We start from the raw sequence: 15715 nt of genomic DNA, 5'->3' as shown, positions 1-15715 counted from the left end.
CCAGAGAAGACAGACCCTGGTGTGGGCAATCCTGGCCCCACCTCTCACAGAGAGCTTCCAGGACAGTGTGCCAACCCAGGAGGCAGGCTTCATGGGGCAGCAAGACACCTGGGCCAGAGAGTAGCACAGGCCACAGGCCTGGCCTGGCTGAGAAGCTGCTGCCCAGGGGACCCTTGCCATGGACTTGGGATTCTACCTGTTGTTTTCTAATGGCCCTAGAAGGTTCAGGTTTGGCAGCATCCTGGAGGCCAGGGCAGCGTCAGCCCAAATCTCATCAAACACATACAAATAAAAGAAGGCACTAGGGTGCTCACGTCAGGAGAAGCCAACGTGTGGAAACATATGTGCCAGTTGCCTTGAACAGATCAGCTTATTTTCTCATTGCCACAGCCTTAGAAGGTAGGTATCGTTATCCCTATTTTACAGATGACCAAATTGAGACTCATGGTCACGCAGGTAGACTGAGATGAAATGGTCGGAAGCAGATGATTGTCTTTTCAATACCGAGCAATAAGTTCACCGGGCTTTCCCTCCCGGATCCTTGGAGTTGGAAGAAAGACCACCAGCCCTGGCTGCGGGGATCAGTGGGGTCTACAAATCAAGGGCGTCTAGTTCTCTCAGATGCCATCATCTTTGGCCACCAGAGCTGCTCTGCTGTCTTCAGCATGCTTAAGGGGTGGGAGGTCTTCAAAAGGAACCTAGGCAAACAGAAAGTCCTGGGTGAAGCATGAAACAAATGAGTATTCAGGGTTTGGGCTCTCTGATGCATACCTGATTCAGGTATGGCTACAGCCTCTGACTGAGGCTGTCTGAGGAACCCTGTCGAAGGCGCTGCTCCCAGATCGCACATGTCTTAGTGTTTTCTCCCTGGCAGTCAGGAGCTAACCCTCAGCTCTGTGCTACTTGACCCGCAGTACCTTAATCCTCATGACATCATGGTGAGAAAAGAGCTAGGCTTGTCCCCATTTGGAAGGTGAGGAAACTGAACTAGAGAGAGATGCAGGGACTTCCTTAAGGCCACGTGTCTAGTAACTGGTGGACCTGGGACATGAACCCAAACAGTTGTCACTCGGGACCCATCACCCACAGTCTCTCTCGTTAGCCATCCCTGACCAGGGTCCTATAGGAGTCTAGTCCTGGGATCCTGCCTCTCAGCGGTTGGCTGGGATGACTTCCCCAAAGCAGACTCCTGGAGACCTTCAGGAGGGGGAGCAGGGACAGGCTGAGCAACCTGAGGATTGATGAGTTGACAGAAAGGGAAGAACGGGCCCAAAGCAGTTGGCTGTGGCCGCAGCTAGCGGGTATGAGGGGTGAGGCTGGTCAGGCGGAACTGTATCTCGTAGGGCATTTGGTAGCCCTGGAGAAGCCTGAACTTTGCTTCTGGTGCCTCTGGGCTATATGGCCCCAGCTGGGAGAGAAGCTGGGACCCAGAGAGTCTGGAGGAAGAGACCTATTTGGGGCTGGGAGATTCCCTCCTCACGGTCTCCTCCTTCTGCTCTGCAGTGTGGGGAGTGTAAATTTCCCCCTTCATTCCTCTTTCCCCTTGCTGCCTTCCTTGAACTCTGCCAAGGGGCACACCTCGAGAGCCCCAGACGTGGCTGGAAAAGAACCATCTTTACCTGCCATTTGAGAGGGCCTAGATAAACAGTGACGAACAGGGCTGGGTTTGGTGGCGGGATTTCGAATACCAAATCCTCCAGGGGCTCTCTAGAGCCCTTATAGGGAAAGGAGCGGAGGCCCTTTCTGTGGGCTGCTGGACACAGGAGTGGAGTGGAAAGTGACGACATTCATTCATGCGATAGATACTTTTTGAGCACCTGTTCGTGCTAGGCATTGCTCTAGACACTCAGGATACTGCAGCACATAAGACAGACTTAGTCCCTGCCCTCCTGGGGCTTATATTCTGCTATGGGGAAACATACTATAAACATGTAATAGATAAAGAAAATAATTTCAAAGAGCAATAGTGCTATGAAGGCAATGAAACCGGGTGATGTAGAGCGTTTCTGGGGGATGGAGTCCGACTTTAGTTAGAGAGTGGTCAGGGAGGGCCTCTCTGAGCTGAGACCTGAGAGAGGAGACAGAGGAAGCCATGGGAATATCTGGGGCAGAGTGTTCCAGCAGAGAGAACATCAAGTACAAAGCCCCCTGAGGTGGGATTTTCAAAGAGATTATGGGTAGTGTGGGTTATTCATGGGCTGAGCGCTGTCCAACGGGTCAGGAGATGGATTTAGACTTGGATCTTCCTGTGTCTCAAGTGTTTTGGAGCAGAAAGCCCATTTTCTGTAAAATTCCTACCCTAAACCCCTAGGAAGAGTTGATTAAATGAAGTAATAAAGGTGAATGAAAAAGATCCCAAACCTCCCTCCTGTTCTGTTCCCCCTCCCTTCTTTCCACTTTCTGGGGTAGTGAGAGGAAGAGAAGGCTTTTCCAGGGTCCTAAGGGTGGGGGCTGGGCACGAGGCCTGCCGAGTCTTCAGTGACAGAGCTGGGTAGCGAGGTTGCAAGAGGCCAGGGGTGAGGAAACCAGCCCAGCTGTGGAGATCCTGCCGAAGGCAGCTGAGAAAAGCCAGTGCTGAAATGGTCAAGGGGGCTGGGACAGCCCTGGATGCAGGAAAAGGCTGGGGCTGAGGAGGAATTCCTATCCGTGGGCATGGGAGTGTGGGCTACAGGTCAGAGGCTCTGTGTTAGGGCCCCCCACTAGCTGGCCCCTTCACCGGGGACGGAGCCCCAGCCTCTGAGCTGCTGTCAGGATAGGGGGTGGAGGAGGACTGGAAAGGGAAACTGAGGCAGAATCCTGGCCAATCTGGTTAGGTTGACACAGGGAAAGGGGGTGGGAAGGCAATGCCTGAAACTTTGAGGTCCCAAGGGCACACGTAGCTCACCCGCAGGTGTGGAGGAGCCTGGGCCTACAGCAGCAAAATGAATTCCAGGCCTCACTTGCTGTAGGTGCTGCTATGTTGGAACTGGTGAGGGGATGACCTCAGAGGCTCCAGTGTGAGGGGACTAGAGAAGGCTGATCCACAGCAAGAGAGCAACTGTACCCTTTGCTGCCATCTGGACCATCATGTCCAGCTTGTAGCTCTTCCAGACAGCTTCTTGGGGGAAGGCATGAAGCAGTTAATACTTGATTTCTGAAATCTTTATCTTTGCCCAAAGCATCACTTTGTGTCAGCCTTTGAGACCCTGGCTTTTGTCGAAGGCACCTTGCTCCTTGGCTGCCCAGGTGTGGACAATCTTGAGTAAGAACTGCTTTTTTCCAGTAGAATACCTTCGGTCTTATATAGCTGTCCCAGAGATACTAAGTGACCTACTCAAGGTCACACTGTAAACCAATGGAGGAAGTCGTAAAAATGAAAATGCAAATACGGATAGCTACCTTTATTGAGTATTCACCATGTGCCAGGTGCAGTATTATATGCTTTACCTGGTTAACCATCACATCCTTCATCCCTTTCTGATGGTGCTAATATTATCCCCATTGTACAGAAGAGAAAATAGGCTGAGAGAGGTGAATCACCTGCCCAAGTACACACAGCTAGTAAGTGAATGGAAAGGGGCTTTAATAGAGTCTGACAACAGAGGCTATACCAATAACTGCTTTGATCCAGGGAGTTTGGGAGTCACCTAGGTCTCAAGAAAGGAAAATCAGCTGGTTTGGCCACACAGGGTCCTGGGGGAGAGGACAAGAAACCACTGTGACTCTTTCCTCTGCAGCCCTTTTCCTTCCTCCATTTCCCATTGTTTTTCTGGAAGGTAATTGCTTGGGGCAGTGACAACCTCCTGGCGAATTACACAGCTGGTTTCCCAGTGAGATTTGTAACAACAACTCTGCCAGCCTGGCAGCCCCCAGCAAGTTCCAGTTTAAGACACTAATTGCTGGATTGTGTAGTTGGTGCTAAATTGGGTAATTTCTCGGTGACAGCATGTGTGCCACTTCTTCCAATCCCAGATAGATGCGAGCTGCATCAGAGAATGTGTCACTCACAGCACCCTCCTAGCCTCCTTCACTCCCCACTTCCTAGCCAGCTACAGGCAACTGCAAAAGCAGCTGCTCCCCTGGGCTCAGAGGTTCGCCATCTGGGCAGCTCTCTGTGTGCTGGTGGCCTGGGATAGTAGATAGATGACTTGGTGCAATAAAATGGGGGAAAGTAGCACCAGCATCCAGAGTTGTCAGAGGGTTTCAGGGAGCTTCCTTTATTCTGTACTTATCTGACCTTGGACTTGGAACAAATTCAGTACTCACCACTCAGGGGAAAAGGCTAAACCACACTTTGGTTACCTCTGGAGTGTGTAGTATGTGTGTGGTTCTTAGTCATTTGTTTCCTTTTTAAAAAACAAAACAAAAAAACCAAATTCATTACTGTGTTCCTTCAGAAGGGTGTTTAATCCGTTTGGCTTCCCTGAGCAGCAGCCCAGGTATGAGGAAAGCTCAGGCCTTGGAGTGGGACTACACTGGGTTTGACTTCTGGGTTTGTCACCAACTGTATGACCTTGGGACGGTCAGCCCCTCCAAGCCTCAGTTTCTTCTTCTGTAAATTGGGAGGTGGGGATAATATCTATCCCTTGGCATAGTTGTGGGAATTAAAATGTCATAAGTGAAAAGGATCTTGTTCTTTATAGGCTTATATTCACTCAACAAACACCTGCCATCTACCAAACATTGTTCTAGGAGTGGGGGGGGGGTAATGCAGTGAATAAGATGGACGAAATTCCTCCACTTACATGGAGCTTACATGCTCCATGTAAGAGAGACAGACAATTTCTGAATCACACAAATTGACAATGGTAATGATAGAAGAGCTATAGAGGTACACAGTGCCTTGAGAGCACACAGCAGGGGGATCTGACCTAGTCAGGGAGGCCAGAGAAAGCTTCCCTGAGGAAGCAACAACCGGGCTGAGATCTGAAGGGTGTGTAGGAGTTAGCAAGGCAGAGGTGGACGGGAAAAGCTTTCTGGACGGGTAGGGGGTGGGGAATAGGCCCCGTGATGGGAGAGATCATGGGACTGCAGAAAGACTGGCCTGGCTGGAGCAGAGGAAGCAAGGGGGAGAGTGTTGTGAGCAGAGTTTGGAAGCCCAGGGAGGGCCAGAGCCTGCAGGCCTTGTTGGATGGGTTAAGGCATTTTATCCTAAGAACATCAATAAGCCAGTGAAGAGTTTTAACCACAGAAGTGACATGATCAGATTTGTGTTTCCAAATGACCATTTGGATTGGAGCCGGGTAAGAACGGAAGCAGGGAGACCATTTAGGAGGCTTTTGCAGACGTCCAGGCAGGAGATGATGTTCTGAGGTAGTTGGATTAGTTAGCAGTGTTTTCTGCTGCAAATACAGAAAATCTGGCCAACAGTGGTTTAAATAAGGAGGAGTTTACTCCTTCCTGCATTTAGGCCTGGAGGAAGGCAACTGCTTTATGTCGGAGCCATGGCTCAGTGACTCCAGGGCCAGCATTTCTGTGATTCTCTAGGCCTTTCTTTCATGGTGGCAAGACAGCTACCCTAGCTCCAGGCATCATGATTGTATTCAAGTTGAAAAGAAAGGGAGGAAGGATGGTACTTGCAAGCCCCATCCCTTTTATTATAAAGGCAAAAATCTTTCCCAGAATCCCTCATCAAATTTTTATGTATATATCGTTAGCTACAAGTGAATCATGTGGCTTCTAGGTACAAGGGAGGCTGGGAAAGGGGAAAGGAGGTTGAGAATGAGTTTTGGCTAGTCAGCCGACAGTGATTTGGTGCATATGGAAATAAGTGGGCAGATCTATTTTTAGGAAGCGGAATCCATAGGACTTGGCGATGGATTGAATTATTAGTCCCCTCCTCGCTTGTTTTTCCTGCCTGTGGATTATGTTTAGTAAGGAGGTGGCAGCAGAAGGTATGTGATCATAAGTGTGATATATAGGAGGAAGTTTATATAATGGAATCTATATCAATTAAGTCTTCTCTTTAGGAAATCCATCAATTGGATATCTTCTTCTCCCAGTAATTTGGATTTGATTGTATTGTTTAATATTTGGACGTTGGGGATTTGGGAAGTCCAAAATGAAGGCTTCACATGTGGGATTATATTGTGTAATCTTTTAGAGTTTACAGAGTGGTTTTGTATCGCTTGATACTAAAATCCTTGGAGATAGGTGAGCAGGTATCATTAGGCTTAGAGAGGGTAGGTCACTTGTCTAGTGTCACACACTTTCTGGTCTCAGGGCTTGAGCTTTTTCCACTAGCGAGTACTGCCCTGTAGGACATGGGTAAGGGAGTTGGGGGTGGCTCGTCTGGAGAGAAGCAAACACAGGGACCCATCTCCTTTGAGACTAGAGCTGGGAGGACATGGATTGATGCTAAAGAGACTGATAAGATCTTTATGAAGGTTTAGGGCTGGCAGCAGCACCTGTGTGGTGGTGGAGGAAGGGGGGAAACCTGGGAATGCCCACCATTGGTGTGGACGTTCCCAGGTTTGATGTGGCCACAAAGAAAGCAAATGGGATGGTCTGGGTTTCTGTCAAAGTGGCCTTTTGTGCTGTGAGTCTCAGACATGGGTCCTGCCTGGGGCAGGAAGAGAAGGACCATGCCATGGATGAAAGACCAAGCTATCAAAGCTTCTTTCCAAGGTGGGGAGATGCTTCTAGGTGCTTTTCCAATAGCTGCTTGAGAGGCCATTTTGGTCTGAAGTCCCCTCTGCTTCCCCAGAGGGGGGCAGAGGAGGAGAATTGTCATCTAGAGCCAGGCAGTTAATACCTGTGAGGTGCCCCCCACCCAGTTCCCCTCCAGGCAAGATAACGAACATCTTCTCCAGCCCAGGCCATAGGGTGGGCCAGGGGCTGGGCATGTCCTACCTTCCCCTCTGTGGAAGATTCCCAGGAGACTTCACAATCTTCCTCATTGTCTCACATCCGTCAGGGTCAGGAAGTTCTTCTTGTTGTCTGACTGTGTCTCTTCCACTACTATTAATCATGTCCGCAGAGCTAGCTCCTCCTGACATCCCTGTGCCTAATAATGGCATCATTAGTCTTCCAGTCACGGCTGCTGCAAACTTCAGAGTCGTCTTCCTTTCTGACTCTCTCCCATCTCTTCCCAGTGTTTTCCAAACCCGTGTCTGCTGGAACTCTCTCAACCCACGCCTCAGAATTCCTTATTTGCCCAACTCTTCTGCCTTTATGCTTGCTGTTCCCTCCACTGGGAATTCTCTCTCCCTTACACACAGCCATCTTGTTCTCCATCTTAAACACACTTTTCTCTGGGAAGTCTTCCTCAATTTCCCTCTATTGGATCTGCTCTTGCCCTCATCTTAACTGGCCTGACATTTTGGTACCTCTTTCCAGCACAGTCATTTATTCATCTACTTAGCGAACATTTATTAAGTACCAGCTCTGGGCAAAGCCCCGAGTTAGGTGCTGGAGATCCAGTGATAAATAGAGGTTGGTTCCTACCCTGCAGAAGACCAGATTCTAGTTGGGAAGACAGAAACTGAAACAGACAATTTCAGTGCAGTGTGATAGCTGCTTTCATGGGAGGAACCCAGGGTGTGATAAAAACCCAATAGAGAGGCATAACCCAGAATAACAGCACAAAAAGTCTTCGAGGGAAGGTGGGCTTAATATGAATAAGTGTTAGTTAGCCAGGGGAGTTGGTTGGAAGGTGGATGAAAGGAGATTCTAGGAGGAAGGAGCAGCTTGTGCAAAAATACAGGGACCTAAAATAACCCTATCACGTGAGAGATTGTTCCCCTGTTAGACTACAAGCCTCTCGATGACAGGGGCCACACTTAAATCACCTCTATACACTTCTCATTCCGAGTATTATTATGGTAGCTGCTCAACAAATATTTGTGGAATGGAATCATATTTGAGGGCAATGAAAAAAAAATGCAGTGGCTCAGCACCATGGACAGATCACACAGACACCTGCAGTTGGAGGTAGTCCAAACTGTAAGCTCATTTGCATACATTTGCATAATGAAGCCAACTTCATTTCTCTGGGGGCCCAAAGGCTCTGCATCATGGGGGATCCAATCAGTCCTGGTTTGGGGGGTTGGGCACGGAAACTGTCAAGGCCTGAGACTGGTCCTCGGAGGACTCCAGGAGAATCTCTTTTCCTCTTTGCTTACCACCCTTTTCTTTTTGGTCAGGAGCCAGTGGTCCTGAGCCTTTTGAAGTTAGGATTCTGCCTGGCGGTGGGAATCCTGACACCAAGGATGGGACAACCCGGATGGTGAGTAGTAGGAGACTCTGAGAGATGGGGTTCTTTTTTGTTTTTGGAGATGGGCTTCTTAAATCAGAATAACCTGGGTTTGAATCTTGATTCAAAGTGACTCACCCATTTACCGGCTTTGTGACCTTACCATTTTGAGCTCAATTTTCTCATGGGTAAGTGTGGATAATGTCTACACATAGGATTTCAGTGGGATTAGAGAATATTAGGTATGCACAGTACCTGGTACGTAGCAAGTGCTCAGAGATGAGCTGTGAGCAGGATTTGGAAGAAGCCATCCCCATGGTGGGTATGGGGAGGCAGTGGAGGGGAGGAAAGGAGGAAGAGCCTTGGAGGTGCTGCTGTCTGGAGTCTTTGAGGCTGTCATCACCTCATAGTCAGCAGATGGCCCAGGAGCCTGGTCTGGGATGAGAGAGGGCGCCGTCTGCCAGCTCCTCAGTCCCTGTCCCTCCTGCTGGCACCCCCTCCTGCCGTAGCTCCTGTCCTGGCAGCTCTGGAGTCCTGATTGGAGGCAGTACTTGCTGAGAGCTGACCTCTCTGTCCTGTAGTCTTGGCAAGCCTGGGATGGGGGCCAGGAGCACTGGTTCCAATGCTTTCTCTCCATCACCCCCCTGCCCTGCCAGCCCACTGTTCCTGGGAGGAGGAACTCCTGGGTTCTAACCCCAGTTTAGGATTCAGATGCTGCTCGAAGAGCCAGCATTCCTCCTCTTTATGTTTCTCCTCCCTTCATGACTCCCCTCCATTGGAATGGGGGTGGGTGGTAAAAGGCAAAAGGGGAAATTTCATCAGGGGATATTTGGAACCCGGAAGAGGAAGGTGGAGTCATCTCAGGTTATCCCTTCTTATCTCAGTCCTGGGTAGGGGGGGAAGGAGAATAAGCTTACAGCCAGATAGAAGGAGCTGGGTGTGGAAGGAAGCAGAGGGGTTTTCCTGCAGAATCGTGATAGATACGTAGATTTGGGTCCAGTGTTCTCTTTGGTTATTGCTTCTGGGAGCTGTGACCCAGAGGCCTGAGTCTTCCTAGCCGTGGAATTGGGTAGGGATGAGACACAGGTGTGGTGCTGGATCGATTTGCCTCATGTCAGCTTGTTAAAAGCTAGTTCACCTAATGGCTAGTATGTTTGACTATTGTTTTTATGTCTGTATTGGTATCTTTTTATTTTGGGTTACCTAAGGATTTTAAAAAACCCATTTGGTTGAGGGCATTTCCTCTTGTGAATAAGTATTTATCATATTTGCAGCATTTGATGGATGATGACGTTATTTTGTGCCCTTGTGAGCATCTTTGTCTAGTATGACTGTTTTAAGGCTTTTAAGCCCATTTGTGGAAAGATAGTGGAATCCATCGCACTAAATTGGTATGCACTACCTAAAGGGATATAAGAATACCTAATAAAAGATAGTTTCAGGTGACGTGGCCTGTCGTTCAGTCCTAATCCCACTGCTCCCTGTTTCTCCAGGAGGTTCCTGGGGCCTGGCCCCCAGCACTATGAAGAGCCCTTGCTGAGGCCATGAGGGGTTATCATGGCGACCGAGGCAGCCATCCCCGCCCAGCCCGCTTTGCCGACCAGCAGCATATGGACGTGGGCCCCGCTGCCAGGGCTCCATACCTGCTGGGCTCCGGGGAGGCCTTCTCCACCGAGCCCCGCTTCTGTGCCCCAAGAGCTGGCCTGGGACACCTTTCTCCTGAAGGGCCCCTGAGCCTGAGTGAGGGACCAGCGTCAGGCCCCGAGGGAGGGCCGGGAGGGGCCGGGGTTGGGGGGGGTAGCAGCACCTTCCCCAGGATGTACCCTGGCCAGGGCCCCTTCGACACCTGTGAAGACTGTGTGGGCCACCCACAGGGCAAGGGTGCCCCCCGCCTGCCTCCCACACTTCTGGACCAGTTTGAAAAGCAGTTGCCCGTTCAACAAGATGGCTTCCACACGCTGCCATACCAGCGAGGGCCAGCAGGGGCCGGGCCCGGGCCAGGGTCTGGCACTACCCCGGAGGCCCGCAGCGAGAGCCCCAGCCGCATCCGGCACCTGGTTCACTCTGTGCAGAAGCTGTTTGCCAAGTCCCACTCTCTGGAGGCGCCAGGGAAGCGGGACTATAATGGGCCCAAGGCTGAGGGCAGAGGTGGCTCCGGCGGAGACAGCTACCCTGGCCCGGGCTCTGGAGGCCTCCACACCTCCCACCACCACCATCACCACCACCACCACCACCACCAGTCCCGGCATGGCAAGAGGAGCAAGAGCAAGGACCGCAAGGGGGATGGACGGCAGCAGGCCAAGGCCGCGGGCTGGTGGAGCTCCGACGACAACTTGGACAGTGACAGCGGCTTCCTGGCCGGTGGGCGGCCCCCTGGGGAGCCTGGTGGTCCCTTCTGCCTGGAGGCTCCAGATGGGTCCTACCGGGACTTGAGCTTCAAGGGGCGCTCGGGCGGGTCGGAAGGCCGCTGTCTCGCCTGCACTGGCATGTCCATGTCACTGGACGGACAATCGGTCAAGCGGAGTGCCTGGCATACCATGATGGTCAGCCAGGGCCGGGATGGATACCCAGGGGCCGGGCCAGGCAAGGGGCTCCTGGGTCCAGAGGCCAAGGCCAAAGCCAGGACTTATCACTATCTGCAGGTGAGGCTTTGGTGGGGGTGGGGAACAGGGTCCTCAGCCCTCATCAATGTTGTCACCCAGGGAGCTGTGGAAAGGGTTGGGTGGGAGCCAGCTATTCCCAGGATGGAGAGTCTGGAGTCAGGGAGGCTCTCCCTTGCCTCACTGTATTGCCTTGAGCCCCTTTGGGGACCTCAGTTTCCCTGTTTATGCAGTGAAGGGGCCCTTCTATTTTGATACTGTATGTCAGTGCCGGGAAGATTTTTCCTTTACCTGAGGTTTTGGACAAGCTGTGCTGGCCTCTGCCTCGTGAGGCTGGAGGCAGAATGAGGTTGAGAGTAGGCAGTGAACAGGACAGTGCGGTGCTCCCTGCCTGTAGCTTCCCCAAGATTGGAGGTCAGCCGTTGGAAAGCAGTCCTCTTGCCCCTTAGGCCTTCTCCAGACCTCTTTTCTGCCCAAACCTGGGTGGTCCAGATATTGTTTGAATGTGAAGGTCAGTTATTTCCAGAATGTGCCTCTGCTGGTGTTTGTCATTCTGGGGAACCTGCAGCAGGACACCCGTGAGGCTGTGGAAGAGCCTGGGAGCCTGTCTCATGGGTTTCCCCAGGCTGGGCTTCACACAAGTCTGAGCTCCAGACACAGCAGCAGGCCAGGGCACACTGTCCCTGTCCTCTTCTACCAACTCTATAGTGTCTGCAGTTGAGGCTAAGAGCTCTGAACCCTTCTTCTTATGGAGCCTTCATCCATCTCTCACTGTCCCCTCTCCGTCTTCCTATTGAGATGGGGTCGGGGGCTCTTCTTGCCATCAACCTCCCTCTTCTCTGCCTTACGCTCCCCTCTCATATCCCCTGACAGGCTTTCTTGAGCCCTGCTGTAGTTTTAGGAGGAAAAGTCTAGACAAGTCCTAGAAGTCCCGTAGACTTAGGGTTATCCCCCAAACCCACGTTCCGCGTAGTTCATCTGCGTCCATTCATTCAGTGAGCATTTCCTGGGTGCTGTGGGTACAAAGATGAAGACACAGATGCTGCTTGGGAGGAGCTCACCATTTAAAGGTGGGATAGACAAGGCATCAGGTAGAATACACTGTGATGAGGCTGTGAGAGGAGAGAGCCTTGGGAGCCCAGAGGAGGCACCTCACCCACCTGGGTGATGGTGGCCAGAACAACTTCTAGGAAGAATGTCCCCTGAGCAGAATCTCAGTGGAGAATTTGGAGTTAGTTGAGTGCAGAAGTTCCAGGATTAAGGGTGTTCCAGGAAGAGACTACAGCACGTTCAAAGGTGTGGAGAGTTGAGCTTGCATGTGTCTTTGGGTGTCACTGGCCTTTTTGGTAAGTTGTTCACATGTTAGGGCTCTCCTGGGTAGGGAACTCACAAAAGCTCAAGGGAACAGATGGGGCCACAGTGGAAGCAGGAAGGGGTGGGAGACAGAAGGGGAGGTTGGAGACTTCTAGGATTCAGGACTTCTGGGTTGGCCTTGGATTGCCCCCTCCCTGGGAGAGAGGTTCTCTAAGCTGGGGATTGAAGGGTCCAGCAGAAAGGGTCGAGGAGAGAACACCAACCCTTCTTCTCCCATCCCTGGAACCTTGCCACCACTCCGCTGCTCCCTGCTGCTTCTCCAGGGCTTCCCTCACCTCCTTGGGGGCTTCCTTTTTAACATGCAACTCACAGTGTCCTGCAGAGGAGCCAGCAGCTCCGCAGTGGCTATGGAGTGGGAGCCCTGCAGTGTGCAGAGCGTGCCTGGCTGTCCCATCTGCCTCCCTCTGCCTCTGTGGCTCCTCTCTGTAGAGTATGGGGAAGGGCAAGGATCGATCAGGGGCTGGGGTTCCAGGGAATCTTAGGACTGGAAAGTCTGAGCCTGTGTGTGGGGGAGAACAAGGGGCTGCAGGGACTCTCTAGACGGACTGGTGCCTCCCTGGCACAAAAGCAGGGAAAGCTGGCCACATCAGACCAGGTGTCTTTGTTGGATCCCCAGTCCTTTTGTTGAGACCTTGTTCCCCTACTGGATGCCAGCTCTCTCTCAGACTTCTTGCAGAATCCCTCTTTTCACTCAGAGCCCTTGTTCCTTTATGGAGCCTCGTCTCTTCCCTGCGTTCCCATCTTCTGATTGAGCCCAGCCCCACACCGAGCCCTGTCCGCCTCACCCCCTGAGGGCTCCTTCATGGGGCCCCATCCCATCCCTGTTCTTACACTGATCTCTGACCCCTCATTTAGTCCCACCCCAGAATCTCTATTCCTCTCCCGAGCCCTATGCTCTCCCTGCAGCCTGACCCCCACCCCATTTAACCTGTTCTTTTCAACAGGTGTTTTAAATCTTCGCTACCTGCCCTGGGCCCCTCCCGCATACCTTCATTACACCTCATTCTTCACAGTGTAGGCCAACCATCCCAGACTCCCTCACCTTCCTGTCAGTGCACCTGGGGACTCATCAAAATCCCCAGCCACCCTCATACCCTTCCTTCTTGGCTCAGAGGAGAAGCCAGGACCACCCATCCCAGCATGACGCCTCCACAGGGCTTGAGCCCATCTCTCTGGGATCCCCTCTGTCCATGAGCTGTCCCCCCTTCCTCCCCACATTTAAAGACTGTCTCTTTTACTGACTCTTTCCCTCGTCCTGCAAACATGCCCAAATCTCTCTCATCCTAAAAAAAAAATATTTTTCTTCAACCCCATACCCCTTTCCATCTCCCTCCTGTCTTCCCTTCATTTCCAAGTTCTTAGAGTGTAGACTCCACTACTTCACTTCCTTTCACTCTCCCCTTTACTGCAGTCTGACTTCCACACCCCTGTCCTCTAAAATGTCCTGGGAGTGGTCACCAATGGTCTCTTGAGAACTCTCCTTGAAAGGTACCTTTCAATGCTTATAACAATGGTCAACATTGGGCACTTACTCTGTGCTGGGCACTCTATATTGGCTCACTTATCTTTCCCACCAATGCTGTGAAGTGGGCATAATTATCATCACCAGTTCACAGACGAGGAAACTGAGGCTTAGAGATTAATCAGTTTTGCTTAAGTTTACCCAGCTAGCAAGTGACGGGGCCAGAATTCGAACATGGTTCTAACTCCCTAGCCTGAATCACTAACCTCTGCACGCACTGTGGCATTTGACATTATCAACTCCTTCTATTCTGGAAATGTCTCCTGTTTCCATGACATGGCATTCTCCTGACTTCCCTCCCACCCTTCTGCCCACTCTTTCTCAGGTGACTTCATAGGCTCCTCTCCCTTTCTTCGCAGTCCCCTTTTAAATGTCAGTGGATCCCTTCCCACCTCTCTTTCTTCTTTCCCCTGGGCTGTTTCATTCACTCCTGTGGACTCAGCTGCCACCCATGACTCCCCCATGTCTGCCTCCAGCCCAGATCTCTCCGCTGAACTCCAGAACCAAACGCCCAACCACCTGCTCCACAGTTCTCTGCCAACTCAAGATGCTCAACGCTGAACCTATCACCTTTTCCCCAAACCTGTTTCTCTGGGATTCTGTGGCTCAGTGAGCAGCAGCCCCATCCCCCCAGGTCCTCAGCCAGCAGGATCTCAGTCGTCATCGACTCCTCCCCACCCCCTCACCCCCCACGTCTAATCAGGCTCACTGATGCTCCTTAACACCTCTCATTTCCATCTCCTCTTCCCCCTCATTGTCATTGTCTTAATTTAAGCCTCATCATCTCTTGCCTGGATAACAGCATCAGCCTCTTAATTGGTCTCCCTCTCGCCACTTGAGCCCCTGCCCTGCTCCTGGCCCTCCACGATCCATCCTCTGTTTGGACTGTTGAAGTGCTCTTTCTGAGGCACAAGTTGATGTCACTCCCTCTGTGGTTCTTCACAGAAGGGAGGCAGAAAGTCAGAGGATTTGGGCTATAAGCAGTTAAGAGGATGAAGGAGAAGGAGGGGTGAAAGGTCACTGAGGTCAGGTGACGCTTTAGAGGGGTGAGGTTGACATAGGTCACTTTGGCCTCTGAGCTTCAGCCTCTTGGCACCTGGCATGTCAGCTCCTAGACTCTCTAGGTGGTCCTCAATTAAGGAGCAAAAGGCACATGGAGGATGATGGGGCATCTCCTGTAGCGGAGACCTCACCTGCTCTGCCTCTGCACATTCCTGAACGTGGCCTGCTTGAGCCAGGGCTGAGTGTCTCCCACTGCCAGTGGAGAATGTGGGTCCCCACTTCCAGATTCAGCAGGGACTTGTCTGAAAGACAGAGGCCCCTTGTCCCTGCAGGTGCCGCAAGATGACTGGGGGGGTTACCCCACTGGGGGCAAGGACGGGGAGATCCCCTGCCGCAGGATGCGGAGCGGCAGCTACATCAAAGCCATGGGGGATGAGGAGAGTGGAGACTCAGATGGCAGCCCCAAGACATCTCCCAAAGCGGTCGCCCGGCGCTTCACCACCCGCCGCTCCTCCAGCGTGGACCAGGCCCGGATCAAGTAAGGACAGGGAGAGCTGGGGTGGGGGTGGGGTGTAGGATGCTGATCCTGGGTGCCTGTAGGAGACGTGCGTAGAGTGGGTACCAGTCAGGTTCCCTGCTTAGGGTTCAGTTGGGCAGTCTTGCTCTGCCCCATATAAAGAGGGGGTGCCTGTGATAACCCCTATCTGAATGTCTCTTTGGCAGAATCCCTTTACCCAGGAGTCTCCTGGGGATCTCTGGGATTTCTGAGGGTTAGACCTGCTCAGGGGCCTCAGTGCTCTCATTCCCCTCCCCCACCTCCTAGCAGACCCCCATTCTGAATCTGGAATTTTGACCTTTCCCAGCTGCTGTGTCCCACCCAGGATCCACCCCCGGAGCTCCATCCCTGGCTATAGCCGTTCCCTCACCACCGGACAGGTAGGGAGAGGCCCAGCATGCTGGAAGGAAAGGGTGGGAAGGGGGATTCAGTCCCATGCTCAGCCTAGGCCTTAAAATCAGGAATCTGCCCATGGAGAGAGAACAGGT

The 15715-nt window shown here is 52.1% G+C and overlaps 1 protein-coding gene across 4 annotated transcripts in view; it reads left to right on the top strand.

The window, feature by feature from the left end:
* The window catches only part of DLGAP3 (DLG associated protein 3), a 65923-nt gene that overhangs the window by 13360 nt on the left and 36848 nt on the right, over positions 1-15715 (top strand). For 3 of the 4 annotated variants that reach the window (XM_067725398.1, XM_067725400.1, XM_067725399.1), the window contains 4 exons: positions 8124-8206; positions 9667-10815; positions 15004-15209; positions 15535-15607. In XM_067725398.1, coding sequence (XP_067581499.1) covers positions 9718-10815; positions 15004-15209; positions 15535-15607 — 1377 coding nt within the window. In that variant the 5' untranslated portion in view covers positions 8124-8206; positions 9667-9717. The remainder of the gene's footprint in view (positions 1-8123; positions 8207-9666; positions 10816-15003; positions 15210-15534; positions 15608-15715) is intronic. The other variant, XM_067725401.1, reaches the window with a different exon arrangement.

This window comes from Pseudorca crassidens, chromosome 2 (assembly GCF_039906515.1).
Source record: "Pseudorca crassidens isolate mPseCra1 chromosome 2, mPseCra1.hap1, whole genome shotgun sequence".
In the NCBI taxonomy this organism is placed as follows: domain Eukaryota; kingdom Metazoa; phylum Chordata; class Mammalia; order Artiodactyla; family Delphinidae; genus Pseudorca; species Pseudorca crassidens.
The sequence above is the reverse complement of the archived record's forward strand: the minus strand, read 5'-3'. Positions and strand labels throughout refer to the sequence as shown.